This window comes from Rana temporaria, chromosome 1, assembly GCF_905171775.1.
Source record: "Rana temporaria chromosome 1, aRanTem1.1, whole genome shotgun sequence".
Classification (NCBI taxonomy): Eukaryota; Metazoa; Chordata; class Amphibia; order Anura; family Ranidae; genus Rana; species Rana temporaria.
In genome coordinates, this window is record NC_053489.1 from 163013728 (window position 1) to 163036589 (window position 22862).

A 22862-nucleotide genomic window follows, 5' to 3' on the forward strand; every position below is an offset into this window, starting at 1 on the left:
TTTAAAGCATGATGCATCATTATCAACATGCTTACCAGCCAGACAGCAAATTAATTCAACAATGTGTATGAATCTCCCAAAGGCAGGTAGTGTATGAATAGCATTGCATATTTGGAGGGGGGGGGGGGGGTAGTGACAGTCTGGGCTGTGCTTCTGATGTGTCTCTACACCTTTAAGGAACATTTTGGTTACCGACAGGCCTTTGGATCGCTTTATATTCTTTTTGTGCAAACGGGAACAAAATGGACCGTTATAATGCTATTCCTTTTTTCAGGTCAAATGTTATTTATTTTTTATAGATACATGCCCTATAGCGTTTAAGGAGTGCTGGCTATTTCTCTAATTGTATTTATACAGCGCCACCATTGACTGGGCACCATTCTATACCGACTGCGGGTGACAGTGCAGGACAGGCTGATGAATGTTATCTTGTATTGCTATCCATACCCCTGTTGATCCAAATTTCCCTACTCCTCTGTGGTCCACAGAGAGACACAGTCCTCAACAGGGCTACAGCAAAAAAAAAAAAAAAAAAAAAAGTTTTTTTTTTTTTTTTTTATATTTCTCTACTGTATTCAAGAAGAAAAAACAATCTCAAGTTGGACAAGGAGTTTTACTTAAAGTGATCCCTTGCAGAAAGAGCGATTTTGGACAATCACTATTGCAGATGACTGTTTGTATGGTGCTGGCCATCACAGAAGCTTTCTAGAAAAATAAATAAAAAAAGAGCTGCAAATTGGATTTTCAGTGCCCGAATTAACCTTGCCAGTGACAATTTGGTGATGGGAACTGTCATATGAACAAACTGCCTTTATCATTACGCAAGGAAATTATATCCTCACAATTATCAAAAGACAAAAGGGGCTAGAGTGACAAAGCTATTTCTGTTTCAGTGCAATTCAGCTTTGTTCTAGTCCGTCAAGGACAGAGCGCTACTGTAATATTTTAACCCATCCTCTACATCAGTGGTTCTCAACCCTGTCCCCAAGTACCCCCAAACAGGCCATGTTTTGGGAATTTCTCTTAGATAAACTAGCAAGCCATTGACTAAAATTTAAAGCACCTGTGCAAGATAAAGGAAAACCTGCAAACATGGCCTGTTGGGGGTACTAGAGGACAGGGTTGAGAACCACTGCTCTACATGATGCGGCTGCTTTGCACCGGGATAGGATATTTCCAGGATATCTCAGTATTAACGTTCGCAGAGGAGAGCCAAAATTAAAAAACATTTGTTAACAACTAGACAGTTCTGCTACACGTATCGCAACTCATTTAAGTTTTTCATAGCTCAACTCACAGGGAAAAAACGGTTGTGTATGTGTTTCTATACTGTATGAAAAATAGAAGTCACTTCAGCAATTCATGATGTTAAAAAATGAATTCTAACTTGAACTGTATAGTTCTGTCTTCAACTGGAAGCCACAAAATGTATCAACCAACCAATGGAAATATATTTTCTTTGGAAGAAGGTCGTGGTGTCAGTCAAAATATGACGTTCAGGATTATTATTTTTACAATTTTTTTTACCATTAAATGGTTATTTCAAAATGTATTAACCACTTAAAGACCTTAGGTGTTTTTCAGATTTGGTGTTTGCAAGACTAAAACAGTTTTTTCTGCTAGAAAATTACTTAAAACCCCCAAACATTATATATATTTTTTTTCTAACACCCTAGAGCCTAGAGAATAAAATGGCGGTCATCGCAATACTTTTTGTCACACCGTATTAGCGCAGCGGTCTTACAAGCGCACTTTTTTTTGGAAAAAATTAACTTTTTTGAATAAAAAAATAAGACAACAATAAATTTGGCCCAATTTTTTTTATATATTGTGAAAGATAATGTTACGCTGAGTAAAATGATACCAAACATGTCACGCTTTAAAATTGCGCCCGCTCGTGGCATGGCGTCAAACTTTTACCCTTAAAAATCTAGATAGGCGATGTTTAAAAAATTCTATAAGTTGCATTTTTTGAGCTACAGAGTAGCTCTAGGGCTATAATTATTGCTCTCGCTCTAACGATCGCGGCGATACCTCACTTGTGTGATTTGAACACCGTTTTCATATGCGGGCGCTACTCGCGTATGCGTTCGCTTCTGCGCGCGAACTCGTCGGGACGGGGCGCTTTAAAAAAAAATTTTTTTTGTTTTCTTATTTAATTTTATTGATTTTATTATTTTTTACACTAAAATATAAAAAAAAAAAAATTATCACTTTTATTCCTATTACAAGGAATGTAAACATCCCTTGTAACAGAAAAAAGCATGACAGGTCCTCTTAAATATGAGATCTGGGGTCAAAAAGACCTCAGATCTCATATTTAGGCTTAAAGCGGGGGTTCACCCTTAGAGGGCACTTTTTCCCCTTAGATTCCTGCTCGTTTTCTCTAGGGGAATCGGCTATTTGTTTTAAAATATGAGCTGTACTTACCGTTTACGAGATGCATCCTCTCCGTCGCTTCCGGGTATGGGCTGCGGGAATGGGCGTTCCTTCTTGATTGACAGGCTTCCGAGAGGCTTCCGACGGTCGCATCCATCGCGTCACGATTTTCCGAAAGAAGCCGAACGTCGGTGCGCAGGCGCAGTATAGAGCAGCACCGACGTTCGGCTTCTTTCGGCTACGAGTGACGCGATGGATGCGACCGTCGGAAGCCTCTCGGAAGACTGTCAATCAAGAAGGAACGCCCGCTCCCGAAGACCCATACCCAGAAGCGACGGAAGAAGATGCAGCTCGAAAACGGGTAAGTACTGCTCATATTTTAATACAAATAGCCGATTCCCCTAGACCGAACGAGCAGGAATCCAAGGGGAGAAAAAAAAAAATTTAACAAATGGGTGAACTCCCGCTTTAAATGCAAGGAGAAAAAAAAAAAAAAAAAAAAAAGGAAAATTTGTCATTTAAAAAAATGACAAAAAAAATATTGTCTCTTTAAGAGGCTGGGCGGGACTGACGTTTTGACGTCACTTCCGCCCAGCAGAGCTATGAGGACGGGTGGGGGCCATCTTGCCCTCACTCAAGTCCTCACTCTCCAGGCGGCAGCATCGGATCTCCTCCGCCGCTACCGACGGCTCCGGTAAGCGGCGGAGGGTGCGGAAAAGCGGCGGGAGGGGGGGCCCCTCTCCCGCCACCGATAACGGCGATCTCACTGCGAATCCGCCGCGGAGACCGCCGTTATCGTTTACACGGCCGCCCGCTGAAAACATGGATATCTCAGTTGTGGCAGCAGCTGCTACCGTTACCGAGATATCCATGTTTAAAAAGAGGACGTACATTTACAATACGCGGGTCGGGAAGTGGTTAAACAATAAAACAACAACCACCACCACCCACTATTAAGTCACACTACACTAAAGCAACACTGTATGGTGATCAGTAGAGATGGGCTCGGGCATGTTCAGGATCCGAGTCCCAACCCGCCCACTCAATCGCGCCAGGAATCCGACATTGCACACCGCTATTCACAGGTAGCGAGACATCTCCCAATCTGTGCAGCTGCGGGCCGGGAAATGTCTCACTGCCTCTGATTAGCCATGTACAGTGTCAGCTTCCTGGCGGGATCAGGCAGGTGGGTTGGGACTAGTATCCAGAACATGCCTGACCCCCCCATCTCCAATGACTAGATCCTACAACTATGCCTCTCTTTTGGCAACATACCTGTGGGCCATATTCATGATAACAAAAGTCTGCCAGAGAAATCTCTGTCCCATCTTACTACTATGATGAAGTTGTGAGGGTGAGCACACCTTAGCACTATAGGAGGTAGCACAACACAATACCCAATTTTTTGGTAAAAAAATAAAATAAGAATAAATACCAGTAGCCAGATCCACATAGACTTACAACGGCGTATCAGTAGATACGCTGTCGTAAGTCCGAATGAGTGCCGTTGTATCTTTGCTCGCATTCTTAAAATGAGATACACCTTACTGTTGCTAAGATACGACCGACGTAAGTCTCCTACACCGTCGTATCTTATGTGCATATTTACGCTGGCCGCTAGGGGCGTGTACGTGGATTTATGCATCGAATATGTAAATGAGCAAGATACGCCGATTCACAAACGTACATACGCCCGTCGCAGTAAGCTACGCCGTTTACGTAAGATATACGCAGGCGTAAAGATAAACCACCAAAAAGATGGTGCAGCCCATGCAAGGTATGGACGACGGAACAGCCGTCGTATTTTACGTCGTTTGCGTAAGCGTACGTGAATGGGGCTGGGCGTAAGTTACGTTCACGTCGAAAGCATTGAGTATTTGCGACGTGATTCTGAGCATGTGCGCGCATGCGCTGTACCAACGGCCATCATTTACATGGGGTCACAGTTACTTTACATGTAGCACGCCCACTACCTGCCTAATTTGAATTAGGTGGGGTTACGCCGGGCCATTTGCGCTACGCCGACGTAACTTAGGGAGCAAGTGCTTTGTGAATACTGGCCTTGCCTCACTATGTTACGTCGGCGTAGTGCAAATGGGATGCGCTACGCCGAACTAAAGATGCGCCCGTTTCTCTGAATCTGCCTACAAATGTGTCAAGATAAGTTGCCCGTGTCTTAAAGCAATGCTTTATAACCCTTAACAGGTAATTGGTTTGGAGCCAACCACACATGACGGACGTGGAATTATTGCTCTTACTCTGACATTTGGGGCAATACCCAATATGTGTTGTGCCATCACTGCTTACTTTTGCTTGCATGCCCCATACATGCATTTACACTCACTTTTATGCATGGGGTGACAGGTTGCTTTTAAAACCTTTTTTTTTTAATTATTTGTTTTAATAATTTTAATATGGTTTTAACTTTTTGTATTATTATTTATTTATCGTTATTGCCATTAGAGGGGGGCCAACAAGCAGGTGAAGTGAATAATTGACTGGTAAGAGGTTCTCTTTATGAAGACATAAGGATCTGTTAGATCCCCAATATCTAACCTGCCCTCCACTCCAATTAAATGGGTTGTAAAGGTTTGTTTTTTATTTTCTAAATGGGTTCCTTTAAGCTAGTGCATTGTTGGTTCACTTACCTTTTCCTTCCATTTCCCTTCTAAATAATTTTTTTTCTTTGTCTGAATTTCTCACTTCCTGTTTCTCCTCAGTAAGCTTGCCCCCATCATTCGAGCTGTTCTGGCTGGGGGGGGTTAGACAGCCAGAACAGCTTACTGAGGAGAAACAGGAAGTGAGAAATTCAGACAAAGAAAACAAATTATTTAGAAGGGAAATCGAAGGAAAAGGTAAGTGAACCAACAATGCACAAGCTTAAAGGAACCTATTTAGAAAATAAAAAACGTAAACAATTTAAAAAATAAAAAAGGAACCTTTACAACCCCTTTAAGCAAGCACAGGATTGTGCTTCATCTGTTATTTATGCAGCATTTCAGACAGACTTCTGATTCTGACAGCTCTGAACATAGAAAAGTTTCTCGATCTCCTGCTAATCGCAAACCTCGCAGCATTTTCCCGTGGGCCCAGGCTCCCAGAGGTGTAGAAGAGTCCGGGAACCACGGCGGGGAGGGTGCAGCACTTCACAAATCCGTAAAATTGATTAGGCAGCTCTACTGTTGCATTGATCACTTTTACGTAACCACTTTCTGCCTGCGCTATAACCAAAGGATGGCACTGGAAGCGTAGGCTTCCAGTGCCGGGACAATGCCGGGTCAATAGATGCTCTCCCATGATCGCATGGGCCTCATGCTCTGTAATAGATGAGTCCTTCTGACTCGGATGATCACAAAACAGGATAAAGGGCCAATCACAGCGGGCCCTTTACCACGTAATCAGCTGCCAGCCTATGTAAACAGAAGAAGGTTATCGGCTTTTTTCTCCTCGCAGTCAGCGTGAGGAGAGAAGCAGAAAGCTGGCTTTTGTTACAGGGACATCAGTTCCTGCCTCGGTGCCTGCCAGTGCTGCTAATCAGTGCTGCCTACCGGTGCCACATAACGGTGCCCATTAGTGCCACCTCATCAGTGCCCACCAGTACAGCCTCATCAGCACACATCAGTGAAGGAGAAAAATTACGTGTTTGCAAAAGTTTATAATAAACCATGAAAAAAAAAAAAAAAAAACAGTAGTGATTAAATACCACCAGTATTTTGCTTTGCTACCAGAGTGTGTTCCTCAGCCATTCAGGTCTATCTGTAGCATAGAAGTTGTCTGAAAGGAGAATTCACAGGCCTTGCACAGAATCCCACCTGCTGATGAATTGCAAAATAGTAGGGCTGCAGATCCCACCACAGGCTGCATTCCTCAGGATCGCCCCCTAGTGGGACTCAAATCCACTCCCAGTATGGTGCAAAACATTAGGAGGAAGCCTGTGGAAGAATTTGTCCACTTGCTCCAATAAAACAGGTGTGTGGTCTTACTATTTTGTATTTCATCTGCATGTGGAAAGCAACAAGACATGACCTTTTGTCATTTTAACATACTAAACAAAGCTGGGTTCATGTTTAAAAGAACGTTGTCCCCTCATCTGTCCTCCCATCTGAATTGACAAACCTGCTAGGGCAAATAAAAGCCGATCCTGAATGTTTCTGCATTAATTGGAATATCTGCTGCCCTGTGGGCGGTTATGTTCAGCCATGTCGGACTTCTTTTTATGGGGAAAATCTAAGAAAATGTACTACAGGGTTTGCCCACACTAGAACGAATGCATTCATGTGCATTGTGTTGACATTCATTTAATAGCAAACTGCAGGTCACCCAAATTGCAGCATGTGGGATTTCCCCCCCGAATGCAATGCATTATTAGTGTGAATTTATTGCATTGACAATAATGACTTTTTCATGATCATACATTTCACCCGTGCAATATGCATGATAATGCCTCTGGTATGAAGTCCTTGGGTAAAAAAATAAAATAAAGAGCACACGTAATGGAAGCTGGATCTGTTTTTCCTCTGAGCTCTGTGAAGGACTCTACCTGACTGGTTGTTCATCATGCGGATAGCCTTGGCTTTGGCCAGCTCCAAAGCAGTGACCCATCTCTGCCTTTCCACTTCACAGCTTGCCTTGAGATGGTACGTCCGCCCACCATTGGAAAGAACAATGTTACAGGAGTCTTCTGTGTCAATGTGAGCTGTAGACAGATTAATGGTTCCCCGGCACGTGTGGGCCATCTCAGCCTGTGTCCTAAGGAAGACAGAAAATTAACTCTAACAACAATATGTATCTTCTCATTATGGTTTCAAATTTGCAGCAATACTTCTGTACTTTTTTTTTTTTTTAATATGAACAAAGTGTTGGAAAAATGTAATATATTTGTATTATTATTTTAAAATTTTATAAAAAAATATATATATATATATATATATATATATATATATATATATTATATATTTATATATATATATTTATATATATATATATATATATATATATATATATATATATATATATATAAAAACACCACCACTAGAACTGCTCATTTGCATTATATCACAATGCAAAAGATAATTCATGCCCCCGTGAGACTGCTCTCAGTATGAGTTCATCATTTACAAGAGAACTATAGTCGACTTGAAAAAATAAAAGATTTCAAAGCAAAAACAAAAAAAATCATCCACCACTACCACTTATCTACAACATAACAGTATTGCTCCAATATATTTAAAGTTTGGGATTTAAATGGCCAACTGAAGCCTGGGCACAACATTTTCATTATCCTCAATAGCCACCAAGGAATTAAATCGACTTCACGTGAAATAAAATGCCCTGGCAAACCTAGGCATTACCTGGCAAATGTAGAGGCGACACCCATCACTGTGCTGTGTATAGCCTGGGCAGAGGGGGTCCCAGTGGGCACACCCACTACAGGATGTGGCAAATACAAGGCCTGCTACCCTGTACAAGGAGAGAGAACAGCAATGGCTGGTCTTTATTAACCACTTACCCCCCGGACCATATTGCTGCCCAAAGACCAGAGACCTTTTTGCGATTCGGGACTGCGTCGCTTTAACAGACAATTGCGCGGTCGTGCGACGTGGCTCCCAAACAAAATTGGCGTCCTTTTTTTCCCACAAATAGAGCTTTCTTTTGGTGGTATTTGATCACCTCTGCGGTTTTTATTTTTTGCGCTATAAACAAAAATATAGCGACAATTTTGAAAAAAATTAATATTTTTTACTTTTTGCCATAATAAATATCCCCCAAAAATATATAAAAAAAACATTTTTTTTCCTCAGTTTAGGCCGATACGTATTCTTCTATATATTTTTCGTTAAAAAAAAAAACGCAATAAGCGTTAATTGATTGGTTTGCGCAAAAGTTATAGCGTTTACAAAATAGGGGGTATTTTTATGAATATTTTTTTTTACTAGTAATGGCGGCGATCAGCGATTTTTTTTTTCGGTACTGCGACATTATGGCGGACACTTCGGACACTTTTGACACATTTTTGGGACCATTGGCATTTTTATAGCGATCAGTGCTATAAAAATGCATTGGATTACTATAAAAATGCCACTGGCAGTGAAGGGGTTAACACTAGGGGGTGGGGAAGGGGTTAAGTATGCCTGGGTGTGTTCTTACTGTGGGGGGGGGGGTGGCCTCACTAGGGAAAACACTGATCCTCTGTTCATACATTGTATGAACAGAAGATCAGCATTTCCCCCGCTGACAGGACCGAGAGCTGTGTGTTTACACACACAGCTCCCGGTCCCCGCTCTGTAACGAGCGATCGCGTGTGCCCGGCGGCGATCGCGCCTGCCGGGCACACGCATGGGAGTCGGGGGCGAGCAGGGGGCGCGCGCGCCTCCGGCGGCGCGCACGCGCCCCTAGTGGTGGCTCAAAGAGCCGCCGTATAGCTACGGGCTCTCGCCCAGCAGTGCCGACCTGCCGCCGTAGAATGACGGCGGCTGGTCGGCAAGCAGTTAAAGTAAGTTCCTGTACAGATTATTATACAGGATTTATATAGTGCCAACAGTTTGCGTAGCACTTTACAACATCAGGGCAGACAGTACAGTTACAATAAAATTCAATACAGGAGGAATCGGAGGGCCCTGCTCGTTGGAGCTACAGTAACAGTCTGAAAGGGAGGGCCAAGTGATTCAAATGGTAACAATGTAAGGGTTTCACATTGGACCACTGTAAAAATCTGGAAAACACAAATCACTCCAAGATTTATTTAAATACACACGCCTCTTGTTTTTAGGCTTTTTAGGCAATATTTTCTCATTCCAGGGTTCAGTTTATTTAGCACGTTTGCATAGGACTATGGCCATGCATAGACATTAGAAGGGAGGGTTGGGTATGTAGGCAACAATCCAACTGCTCTCATGTAAAGTGCTCTACAACCTTGTAAGATAACTAGACCTGTCAACAGCACTCAGCAATAATATCTACTACATTCAACCACTGTTCTCTGTAATGCAATTCAGTATGCTGGGAAGCAAACACTTTACCAAGCGTAAAGCCTCATACACGCGATTGGACTTTCATCAGATTTTTCCGTGGATTTTTGTCCGAAGGGGCGTTGGCCGTGAATTGGTATGTATACACACGGCAGCCAACATTCAAACCACATGGTTTTTCAGCTCTTTACCGCCACCCTTTGGGCAACTTCCGCTATTGTTGTCTGTTGTTTAGCATTGGTTCGGAGCATGTGTGTTTGTACTTTGGACTTTAGTCCGATGGTCTTGTGTACACATGATCGAATGATCCTCCGGACATTTGTTGTCGGAAAGTTCGAGAGCATGCACAGCGAACATTTGTCTGTTAAAAACCAACATTTGTCCGATGGAGCATACAGATGGTTGGATTGTCCGATAAAACACGTCTGTCGTACCGTTGTTATCGGAAAGTCCAATCAGGTGTATGGGCCTTAAGAAAAGTGCTCATTTTAGTATGTAGATTGTTAATGTTCCATGTAATCCTGCTGTGTTTTCGTCCTCTTTCTTCTGTGCATGCGCAGTACGATTTCGATTTGCGGAATTTGATAGATGCAGAGCATTGGATTTCTATGGTTGGGAGTAGCGTACGTGGTGACATGATGAACACCTGAAAGAGACCCTACTGAATTAAAACTCAACAATCTTCCCAAATGATTATATGTCAAAACACCATGTTTTGTGCCTTTGATCTCCCTGCAATTACTGATTATATTATGACACTGATCAGGCTGAAGACTACTACTGGGTGCTGACATCCTGGATGTGATCAGCAGCCCCAAAGCCGTCACCCAGATGACTATAGAGTACTCCCTGCTATAATTTATTTATGTTTGAAGCCAAGGTCAGCCATACACAATGCAAATTTATTTCCTGCAACCATAGGTTGATTCCCCCATCAACAAAGACAGTGCCAACAGGGGAACCAGCAATTGTCTTCTCTCGGCAGGGGGGAGGAGGCGGGCGGGAGACGCTGTCCCTGCAGGGAAAAGACAGCGATTATCGCTAGCAGCTATAGCAGGTTGGTTGCACCCAAGTTGATCGATAAACTTGGTACATTCAGCCTGCCCATTAACGGTTCAAATCTCGGCTGGTTCGTGCTGAAACAGGCGAGATGTAAACAGTGTATGGCCGGCCTTACTAAACAGCCTCTCATTTATTTGATGATAGAGAGGCCGATGGTAGAGGCTTACACACAGAGCACTGAATAATGCCAGCAACCCCTCCTTTCCTCTGCACATATTACATTCACCGCCTGTTTGGTGTACAGTAAAACCTTGATATACAAACCATGTCTTGATATACACGTAGCGTCATATCACAACTGAGTATAAAAGAAGAGAGGCGCCTCTAAGTGTAGCAATATGGTTACAATTAATGAAGGTACAACATTTATCAACTCACATGGTTGATGAATAAAACAGGCACATCTAAAGCCTCGCACACACGAGTGTGAGAGTTGTATTGTATGCTTCCAACTTCCAGTCTCAGAAGATTTAGTTTAAGATTTGTGATTTTTCTGTTGTGCCATGCCGCTCACTGGGCCAGATTCACAGAAGAAATACGCCAGAGTATCTACTGATACTCCGGCGTATTTTCAAATTTGCCGCGTCATATCTTTAGTTTGAATCCTCAAACCAAGATACGACGGCTTTTGGCTTCGATCCGACAGGCGTACGCCTTCGGATCGTAGGTGTAATACTTCGGCGCCCGTGGAGTTCGCGTCGTTGTCCGCGTCGAGTATGCTAATTAGCTTTTTACGGCGATTCACGAAGGTACGCGCGGCCCGTCGCATTCTCTTACGTCGTCGCTAGTCGGCTTTTCCCGGCGTATAGTTAAAGCTGCTATTCTGTGGTCTAAAGTTAGACTTGCCATGTTAAAGTATGGCCGTCGTTCCGGCGTCGAATTTAAAAAAAATATATATTTTTGCGCAAGTCGTCCGTGAATAGGAAAGGACGCAACTCACGTCGACGTTCAAAAAATGACGTCGGTGCGACCTCATTTCGCGCAAAGCACGGCGGGAAATTTCAAAACGGAGCATGCGCAGTACGTTCGGCGCAGGAACGCGCCCAATTTAAATGATCCATGCCCCATTTGAATTAGGTGGGCTTGCGCCGGAGGGATTTACGCTACGCCGCCGCAACTTTACAGGCAAGTGCTTTGTGAATCAAGCACTTGCCCGTAAAACTTGCGGCGGTGTACCGTAAATGCGATACGTTACGCCGCCGCTATTCTACCTGAATCTGGCCCACTGTTCTTTTTACTGGAGGCTCAGACCTGCAGAAGTAAAAAAAAAAAAAAAAAAAACTCAACCAAGATGGCCACCTCCACACAAAAGGTGCACAATAAGGCATGGTAAGTGAATAATGGAGAAAAGATGAGCTGCTGCCCATAATTGTTCATGGGTGACATAACATTAAAAACACTGGCTCCCTAGACACAGCCCACTAATTCTTTATGGCAAATATATCTGACCGAATAGCCACTTCAAAAAGTTAATAACACTGCACTGGTCACAAGTTCAAATATATAACAAGTACCAAGGTAGGTAGCTTATAATACCATTTGTATTTTTGTCAAAGTGAATGAATAGCTAAACTTTTTTTTATATTTTGGATAAGTAAGGGGGTGTTACATGGCAGTATTACACAGAGAATCTCACTGAGGCGGTGTTCACACTATACTACACAGCAGTAAGACTTTCATCCTACTTTGCTCTGCAACATAGGTCCTACATCCATCCGACTTTCATGAACAGGATACTACTTTGATCAGACTTTGTGATAGTCTGACTTGTTCTTTGACCAATCAAAACAATCCCAGAGTGAGATAAATTCCTTTTACTGCTGCTGTAAATCGGATGTCAAAAGTCGGATGGTTAGGACAAGGCTCCTACTTTGGTCCGACTTCAATGATATTCAATGGGCTAAAGTAGGATCAAAGTCGGACCAAAGTAGTACAGAGAGCATTTTCAAAGTCGGTCCGACTTATGTCCAACCAGTTAAGACGGCTCTCATAGGAAAACATTGATTTTCATACTTCATGTGACATGAGCTCCCAATGTCGGAGTGTTTGTCGGACAAGTGTGAACCCGGCCTTAAAGTGATTGTAAACGATCACCATGTAAAACACATTTAATTTAAAGTAGAAATGAAAGGCAAAACATGTTTGTATAGCCATCACAAAACACACTATATAAATACCCCCCCCCCCCAGGGGCGGACTGGACTGACCATTGAGTCACTCGGGCACTGCCCGAGGGCCCCATGCCACTAGGGGGCCCCAATCAGGGTTGCCAGGCTCAGTAAAACCAGGGACAGTATGTAAAAATCTATGTTTTTTTTAGATCTGTCCCTGATATGTCCGAAACCGACATGCTTTTAATGTGAATATCCCAAGATTTTAGCTGCCCCGCCTCTGCACTGACTCCTGGCGTGGTGGCCATCTGTAAGCCCAGGGGCCCCATAATCTTCTATTGCCCGGGGGCCCCATGAGTTGTCAGTCCGCCCCTGCTCCCCCCACCCCTTTTTGTTTTAGAAGTAATCACACTCCCTCTGTTCTCAGCTGCATAAGAACTGTGGGAGGAGAAGCAGAACACTGAGCTTGCCAGTGAATGGCTGTGCAGATGGGGCGTGTCGGGACAAGTCTGATCATTGGAGGAGATTACACCGAGTTTCCAGCATAGCTAGGGAACTGATTATGGTGCGCTTTCCTGCTTAGAGTGGTCAGTTTTTAATAGGAAAGCAAGGGGACTAACAGGAACGCCAGGAACTTCACATAAAGGAAGAAATACAAAGAGAACAGAATACTCTCATACAATTACATGGTACAGCAGGCACATAACAGGAATATGAAGTGTTGGGGTAAAGCAGGCTTTAACTTTCTGTCCCAGAGATACTGCAGAAAATGAGAGAAGTAATGGTAATTCCCCTCTTAGGTGCGTGTCATTGGAACAAGTGTCCCCATTAGAAGATTTGCCTTCACCACTTCTTGTGACAACTACAATTTTGAAACGCTGCCTTAGTGACCAAAACATTATTATTTATAATAATTTAGAAAAATATTTAAAGTGGAGGTTCACCCGAAAAGTAAATTTTTAACCTTAGATTGATGCTCATTTTGTCAAGGGGAATCGGGTAGTTTTTTAAAAAATCTAAGCAGTACTTACCGTTTTAGAGAGCGATCTTCTCCGCCGCTTCCGGGTATGGGTCTTCGGGAGCAGGCGTTCCTATTTGATTGACAGTCTTCCGACGGTCGCATACATCACGTCACGATTTTCCGAAAGTAGTCGAACGTCGGTGCGCAGGTGCCGTATAGAGCCGCACCGACGTTCGGCTTCTTTCGGCTACTCGTAACGCGATGTATGCGACCGTCGGAAGCCTGTCAATCAAATAGGAACGCCCAGTCCCAAAGACCATACCCGGAAGCGGCGGAGAAGATCGCTCTCTAAAACGGTAAGTACTGCTTAGATTTTAAAAAAACTACCCGATTCCCCTTGACAAAATGAGCATTAATCTAAGGTTAAAAAAAAAATTCGGGTGAACTCCCGCTTTAATTTGTTACTCACCTTAAGATCCCTTTCTCCACATTCATTGACAGACATATTCTTGACCATAGGGTTTTATAGCACTACTTGCAGGGATAAGACACTAGGCAGAAAGAAGCAGAGCAGCACCTATGAGCAGTCCTAACCGGCATAAACCCCCTCTCTACTACAGGAAAGCCAGTTAGTTACAAAAGCAGTGTAAGAAAATAGAAAACTCAAATAAATGTCCGTCGATTAACTCTGAGAAAGGGATTTTTACAGTAACAAAAAAAAATCCAGTTTCCACGTTCATTGACGGACACAGCTCTATTCTTGACCATAGGGATGTCCTAAAGCAGTGCCTCAATGAGGGGTGGGCAAACAACAAAGCAAACATGCCAAGCATACAAATCAACACCCTGCCCTTTCCCCAGGGGCAACACAAATCTTAAACAGCGGCCTGCAAAACCTTGCAGCCAAAAGAAGCATCCGTAGATGCAAACACATCAACCTTGTAAATTTTGGTGTGCACAGACAACAAAGTAGCCGCCTTACAAACCGGAGACAGATGCCTGATGTTGGAATGCCCAGGAGGCACTCTATCCTACATAGCAGATGAGGAAGAAGCTTGAGAGAAATAAATGCGTAAAGTGACACTAATGACACACTGCATCCTTTGCATCCACTTGGAGATCCTCCGCTCTCGCCACGAACCTCGGTACCTTCCTGTTGCGGCAAGACAACAGGAGGTCCTCGTCCAGGGGCCTTTAGCGTTGGCAGATATGACAGTCCAGGTGTAGGAACCACTCCCCCCAACTCTTACTGAAGTAATCCGCCTGCCAATTCAACACCTTGGATGTACATGGCGGAGAGAGCCAGTACGTGCAGTTCCACCCACTGAAGAATGCGTGAGGCCACCAGTGCTGCTGCTGCACTTCTCATGCCATCCGGATGGGGTGACATAGGTCACAGCAGTTGCATTGTTCGATTTGATCCTGAATGGGCATGCACAGAGAAGGTCCCTCTATTGTTCCAGACAGTCTGATTGCCTGCAGCTCCAGGACATTGATGGGTGCCCAACAACCCTGCACCGATATCAAACCCAGAATTCCTCAGCCAGGTAGGCTTGCATCAGTCATGACTACCATCCAGTGGAGGGGGGAAAAAAATCCTTCCCGGCATGTAGACTGAAGGCCACCATGTAGACCAGAGGCCGAAGACCTTGTCGATCGACCCAGATGAATCTGGTTATCCAGGGAAGTGGGAGGTTTGTCACATCCTGCCAAGATTTCCCTCTGCAGAACCCATGCATGGAACTGCGCATACAGGACCGCCTCAAAAAGGTGGACACCATATGACCCAGGGCTTGTATGCAAGATCACAGGGAAAACCGTCTGCAAGAAAATAGGAGATTGACTGCAGCCTTTAGTTTCTGGAGCTTTTCCATTGGGATGAGCACCTTGGCCTGCGCCGAGTCAAGAAACAGACCCAGATACTCCAGCCCCCTGTTCAGGCTCATGGCCGACTTCATGAAATTGAGGACCCCACCGCTTGACTGATGTATGCAGGGAAATGGGGGCTGTTGGCCAGAGTAACCCAGACACAGACTGCAGGCACCCAATCATAGGTGTCCCTGCGAGAGGTTTACTTGCTGGCTGCCCTGGTCCAGGATAGGGTTGTTGCAGCCGGCCCAGCGCGTAGCTAAAGGTCTGCGTGTGTTGGGTGGCCAGAGTGAGGGGACTACTGGACCTAGAATATCCAGCCCGTCACCCAGCCTGGGGTCCCAGCAGGGAACGAGGTCCTTACTGTTTAAACACCAAGCCAAAATAACTGGCTTGCCTGTAGCAGAGAGGGCATTTGTACCAACTAGGACTTCCCATAGGGGGTGATGTGCTTCTTTCTGCCTAGTGTCCTACAAAACCCTATGTTCCAGAACAGAAGAGCGGTGTCCATCAATGAAGGCAAGAGAAAACAGGACTGTGTACGTTGGAATTTCCATTTAGCAAAACCTGTGGCTATTCAATTAAACAATAGTCCATGCTGGTACAGGTTTCAATTGCAGCACTGTAGTAGTTTTGCCTAAACTATACCTCAAAAGTCGCCTGGACAAGTAGCCCAGGATTTGTAGTGATATTACAAACAGTTGTAACACTCCAATCTGCTTGTAATACCCCCACAGTCCAAGAATGTTTTAGGACCAACTGCAGGCAAAAAAAAAAATTTGAACTAAAAAATTGTGTTTAGTGCATTAATTATCTTACTCCTAAGGTGTTGATTCCAAGCACCTCTTACTAAGCCATGCTACAGCATAATGCAAAGTCACACCTCCCCCCAATATCCTGCCTTTGGGGGGCATACAATTTTCCTAGTTATTTTCTTTGGCACTGCCAATAGGAGGCGTCACTACACAGGTAGTGATGTAGACATCCGTAGAACCCAGAAGGTGACCATGACTTCAGGTGAATGGATTTGAATAGTTTTTTTTCCCCCTGCCATTGGTTAAAGGGGGATGGAAGAGAATGGTTGCCATTATGATGAATTTCGGTTTAAATTATTTTATTATTTTAACTTGCTGCACTAAATAATGTAAAACTTTCAGAAGGTATATAAACCACTAAAAATTGACACTTCATTTCTGTGCACTACTAACCCGATGCCTTTGCTTCCATAAGAAAACCTAGATTAGCATTTAACTTTAACCAAAACCTGCCACAGCCTAAGTGAAATCTCAAAAGGAATAGATGGCACAAGCGGTTGCTGATTTCTGGGCGAAAATAAAATAAAATAATGCATTTTAATATTTCCACCACACAAGCTTGTTGGCTACGATATCAAACCCTGTAGCGGACAGAACTGCTTTTGCATCGAATGAAGAAATTGCAGTGTAATTAACAAACTCCAGATTGAAAGTCCCTCTAGAGTATTCGTAAATGTACATATTTTCCATTGCTAAAAAAAAAACGCTGAAGGTATGGTTACTCAGCCTTACAGAACAATAGTGATGCCCAATATGCTCAGGAAACGGGCACATGCGATTACTGTACCTAAAACCTATAGTATATATCTAATCACGTGCAAGATGTTATTTGCAGGCCTTTTTTTATATTCTATTGCATTTTACTTCATACAGCAATTAAATAATAAGTAAGGCTGATTAATATACGCTCTGCTTCGTGTATGAAGTTGGACAAGCTTTATAAGGAATAGTAAATTTGGGGTTCTATTGTGCAAAAAGAATAAACAAGCAAAATAGTGAACGTGTGTACAATCTAAACATAAAACCATAAATTATATATAAACAGCGCTAATGTGTGTATGACCCACACAGTGAAATTACAAAGAGCAACAAAATGTGATAAATAAATAAACAAACAAAACCCGTGATTGAAAGTGTTCATAAGCAAAAAGTAGTTCATAAAAAAGCAACAAGGAAAAATAACTTTTTCTCTCTCTCGAATGTGAAATCTTCAAAGTAATTTTTTCAAAGAATTCTTCCACCACACCCGATGTGAAAAGTGATTCCTCCACCAATAAGATTGGCCACTCACCAGAACGATTTGCCCGACACTCTCGTGTTTCATTTGATCCCATGATTAAGTCAATTACATGACGAAACATGTCGGGGGCGTGGCTACAGTTTGACTTTTGACCATCCAAACCAAACGTGAGAGGCCATTGTAGTGGCTTATTTCGCTAGTGACCAGCGATTGTTTTTTGCTTCACGCCAGTCTTGTGGGCTACCAGCACAGTGCGGATCGAGTGGTGAGAGATACCTGGTTGTTTTCTTGGGTCCGCCGTGACTGTAGTTCATCAGCCATACAATATTGAGGAAATTCTGCTGTGTTTTGATTCACGAGTTTTACTTTGGCCTTTTGTGAGTGCAATATTTGCAGATTTTTTATGTGGTGTGTTATTGAAACTGGTTTTACGTTATCACACTATTATATGCTTTCTTCATTATTTATGAGGATCTTATTTATCACTCGGTTGGAAATGGAAGCTCGCTTAATGGTTTGAACAATTATTACATGCTATTGTGCCGAAACACGAGAGTGTCAGGCAAATCGTTCTGGTGAGTGGCCAATCTTATTGGTGGAGGAATCACTTTTCACATCGGGTGTGGTAGAAGAATTCTTTGAAAAAATTACTTTGAAGATTTCACATTCGAGAGAGAGAAAAAAGTTATTTTTCCTTGTTGCTTTTTTATGAACTACTTTTTGCTTATGAACACTTTCAATCACGGGTTTTGCTCATTTGTTTGTTTATTTATCACATTTTGTTGCTCTTTGTAATTTCACTGTGTGGGTCATACACACATTAGCGCCGTTTATATATAATGTACGTTTTATTTTATTAATTGAACACGTTATATATACTTTGTCACATTTTCACTTTAAAAACAGCAGCTGTGAAACTTCCCATTGTATTTAGTCCTAAGCGCAGAGGTGTGAGTCATTGGGGCGCGTTTATTGTGATCACATTTCTTTCTTAACATAAAACCAGCCCTTACTGTGTAGCAAAGAAACCTTCATGTGTGCTTACATCAGATATTAAAATGGATGTAAACCCAATTTTTTTTTTTTATGCCACAATGTAGAGAATAAGATTTCCTATAATCTGTGCCCAGTCTTGTCACACAGAGTTAATCCAGCTCTGAGCAATCTTCTTTTATTGTTCAGTGAAAATAAACAGACTTCCAGATAAAAACCTGTCTAAATAAAAAGTCCTTTCCGTCCCCTTGCTTCGAGTGACATACATTACCTCTCACAATGAACTGTGGATCACCCCCCCATATTATGATAAACATCCAGGAATGTGCATGTGTCCAAGCTAGTGCACGAGATATGTAAATAACCTGTCACTCGAAGCAAGGGGACGGAAAGGACTTTTTATTTGGACAGGTTTTTATCTGGAAGTCTGTTAATTTTCACTGAACAATAAAAGTGGATTGCCCAGAGCTGGATTAACTATGTGTGGCAAGACTGGGCACAGATGATAGGAAATCTTATTCGGAGGCATACTGGCATGCAAATACCATCAAACCACCCTTCGTTGTCAACATCTCTGTCTGCCCGCCTTCCCATCCTGAGCCTTGTAAAGGCCTCATCATGAATGGTGACCCCCTCTAACAATGAGACTCAGCTGGTGAGTTGTACGGATGACCACATAGCAGGATGCATGTCGGAGCTCTCCCGTGTTCAGGTGGTGTGAAGCAGAAAAGTCGAACTGGATGCTACAGTACCTGGGGGAGCATTCACTACATAACAAGATCCAGCTTTAGGGTTTTATTGTCAACACAGCAAGTGTCTGAATAAAATGTTAGTCTCTGGCCAGAAGACATCTCACGACAGTTCTAATTTTAGAAAAGACGGAGCAACCCAATTCATCTGCTAGTATACATAAGTCATGTCTTCCAGCCTCTTATGTCTCAGATGGAGACAGATCAGCCTACAGTCTGAGCGTGTCAGCTTGTTTGGGTAAGTGACATGAGCAAGTTAGGACATAAAATAAAAAGCTGGAGCCAGGTACTTGATGTGAAGTGATCTGTATGTCATCCAATTTGAGACAACCTCATCTAATCACCTTCCTCTAGGAAAACGACAGTTTTATTTTGAGACATTTGAGAGCAGAATACTCTGACGGATAATTATGAAGTTTGCTTGGCTGAAGGTGATAAAGAAAGAAAACAGCTTGAAAAAAAAAATACAGAGACATTGGTCTAAAATAAGGAACATTAAATTAAATTTGCTGCAATAAAAAAATTGTATTAATTTTATTTTAAATAACCTGTACAATTCAGTGATGTCCTTTTTAATGGTTTACTTTCATTAATTGGTTGAGTATTTGTAACTGACCAGAAGGATGTTTTCATCAATTAAAGCTGAACTCCAGCTATGATATATTTTGCATATTTAAACTAGGCCAGCTTGGCCCAATGCAAGTATGGATAGGCGACATTGATTGGCCTCTGTGGAAGCTGTAAATTACTGTAGTAACCTGAGCTACTACAGCGATAGTAGCAACCATCCAGGGGTTTCCTATGCCATGTGGTTCCCCTTCTACATCGTAACCACAGGGAGTTGCTGGCTTGTCAAGGCCGCCATTTAGGGAACCCCCTGCATCTTTCTCAATGAATGCAAAGCATTCTGTGATTGGATGAGGTGGAGATTGTGACATCACTCCCCATATTCATCACCCACTTCTAAGAGAGAGCTGAACTGTAGATGTGTACAAAAAATGCATGCAAAGGAGTAACCACTAGCACTAGCTGTAGGTTAAACTTTACCCCTTTGCGGACTTGGCATGCTTTGTTCTGTACTGCAGAGGTGGTGAAAAGGAGCAGGGTTTTGCTTTCTCATGTCAAAGCTGCCCTCTGATGTCTGGTAATTGGAAGACTGGTAGGTAATATTTACCCCCCCCCCCCAAAAAAAATAAATAAAAGCACACTACCAAGATCCTGTTCCTTTAAGGCATGAATGACAGCAAAATGCTTGTGCTGTGCAACTCTTCTCTTCCTAACTGGTAATAAACCTGGTTGATCCTGCCAGCTCCCGTGTCCCCCTGCCTCTGCTGACCACAATAATCATGGCTGATGAGCCCTGACTATCGTGGTCAGTTTACATGCCTCAGTCCTCCACAGCCCTCGTCTCTCCCCACTCCCTACCGGTCAGCATGAAAAAGTTTCCTCCCCTCCAGTCAGCTGTATAATACAGCACATGTCAGTGAATCACATGCAGCCATTGACAATAGTGTAATGCCGCGTACACACGATCAGAAATTCCGACAAAGAAAACCGTGGATTTTTTCTGGACGGAATGTTGGCTAAAAAAACTTGTGTTGCATACACAAGATCATGCAAATCTTGTAGGAAATTCCAACCGTCAAGAACGTGGTGACGTACAACGAGCAGAGATCAATGAAGTTCAATAGGCGATTCGGAGCATGCATGTTTTTTTGTTGGTGGAAATTCCGACAGCAAAGGTCCAATGGAGCATACACACGGTCTGAATTTCTGACCAAAAGCTCACATCTGACTTATCTTGTCGGAATTTCCGATTGTGTGTACGCGGCATAAGGCTGCTTTCACACTGAGTCGCTTTGCAGGCGCTATAGCGTTACAAATAGCACCTGCAAAGCGCCTTGAAAGAGCCTCTCCTTTCACTCCAATGTGAAAGCCTGAGGGCTTTCACACTGGAGCGGTGCTGGCAGGACGGTAAAAAAAAGTCCTGCTAGCCACACCTTTGAAGCGCTGTAGGAGCGGTGTTAAATGCCCCTGCCCATTTTAACCTTTTTTTAACCGCTAGCAGGGGTTAAAAGCACCCCGCTAGCGACCGAATAGCTCCGCAAAAGTTACGGTAAAGCACTGCTAAAAATAGCAGCACTTTACCGCTGATGCCCGGTACTGCTCAGTGTGAAAGCAGCCTAAGTGTTTGTTAGAAATGAAAATGCAAAATACTGTTTCAGACACTGCAGCTGTGCGGTCACGATGAGCGGACTTTAATTGCTCAGTTCTCGGTCTCCAAGCTGGCGGGGGACAGATGCAGCATCAGATTATTACTGTATCCACTTTAGAAGATTATGTATGCTCTTTTTTTTTATATATATATATATATATATATATATATATATATATATATATATATATATATATATATATATATATATATATATACAGGGAGTGCAGAATTATTAGGCAAATGAGTATTTTGACCACATCATCCTCTTTATGCATGTTGTCTTACTCCAAGCTGTATAGGCTCGAAAGCCTACTACCAATTAAGCACATTAGGTGATGTGCATCTCTGTAATGAGAAGGTGTGTGGTCTAATGACATCAACACCCTATATCAGGTGTGCATCATTATTAGTCAACTTCCTTTCCTTTGGCAAAATGGGTCAAAAGAAGGACTTGACAGGCTCAGAAAAGTCAAAAATAGTGAGATATCTTGCAGAGGGATGCAGCACTCTTAAAATTGCAAAGCTTCTGAAGCGTGATCATCGAACAATCAAGCGTTTCATTCAAAATAGTCAACAGGGTCGCAAGAAGCGTGTGGAAAAACCAAGGCGCAAAATAACTGCCCATGAACTGAGAAAAGTCAAGCGTGCAGCTGCCAAGATGCCACTTGCCACCAGTTTGGCCATATTTCAGAGCTGCAACATCACTGGAGTGCCCAAAAGCACAAGGTGTGCAATACTCAGAGACATGGCCAAGGTAAGAAAGGCTGAAAGACGACCACCACTGAACAAGACACACAAGCTGAAACGTCAAGACTGGGCCAAGAAATATCTCAAGACTGATTTTTCTAAGGTTTTATGGAATGATGAAATGAGAGTGAGTCTTGATGGGCCAGATGGATGGGCCCGTGGCTGGATTGGTAAAGGGCAGAGAGCTCCAGTCCGACTCAGACGCCAGCAAGGTGGAGGTGGAGTACTGGTTTGGGCTGGTATCATCAAAGATGAGCTTGTGGGGCGTTTTCGGGTTGAGGATGGAGTCAAGCTCAACTCCCAGTCCTACTGCCAGTTTCTGGAAGACACCTTCTTCAAGCAGTGGTACAGGAAGAAGTCTGCATCCTTCAAGAAAAACATGATTTTCATGCAGGACAATGCTCCATCACACGCGTCCAAGTACTCCACAGCGTGGCTGGCAAGAAAGGGTATAAAAGAAGAAAAACTAATGACATGGCCTCCTTGTTCACCTGATCTGAACCCCATTGAGAATCTGTGGTCCATCATCAAATGTGAGATTTACAAGGAGGGAAAACAGTACACCTCTCTGAACAGTGTCTGGGAGGCTGTGGTTGTTGCTGCACGCAATGTTGATGGTGAACAGATCAAAACACTGACAGAATCCATGGATGGCAGGCTTTTGAGTGTCCTTGAAAAGAAAGGTGGCTATATTGGTCACTGATTTGTTTTTGTTTTGTTTTTGAATGTCAGAAATGTATATTTGTGAAT

At 43.1% G+C, this 22862-nt stretch overlaps 1 protein-coding gene across 1 annotated transcript in view; it reads right to left on the reverse strand.

Annotated features, from left to right (window-relative positions):
- The window catches only part of OSBP2 (oxysterol binding protein 2), a 350477-nt gene that overhangs the window by 287424 nt on the left and 40191 nt on the right, over positions 1-22862 (reverse strand). The window contains exon 2 of the mRNA XM_040345226.1: positions 6920-7128. Within this exon, the coding sequence (XP_040201160.1) occupies positions 6920-7128 (209 nt within the window). The remainder of the gene's footprint in view (positions 1-6919; positions 7129-22862) is intronic.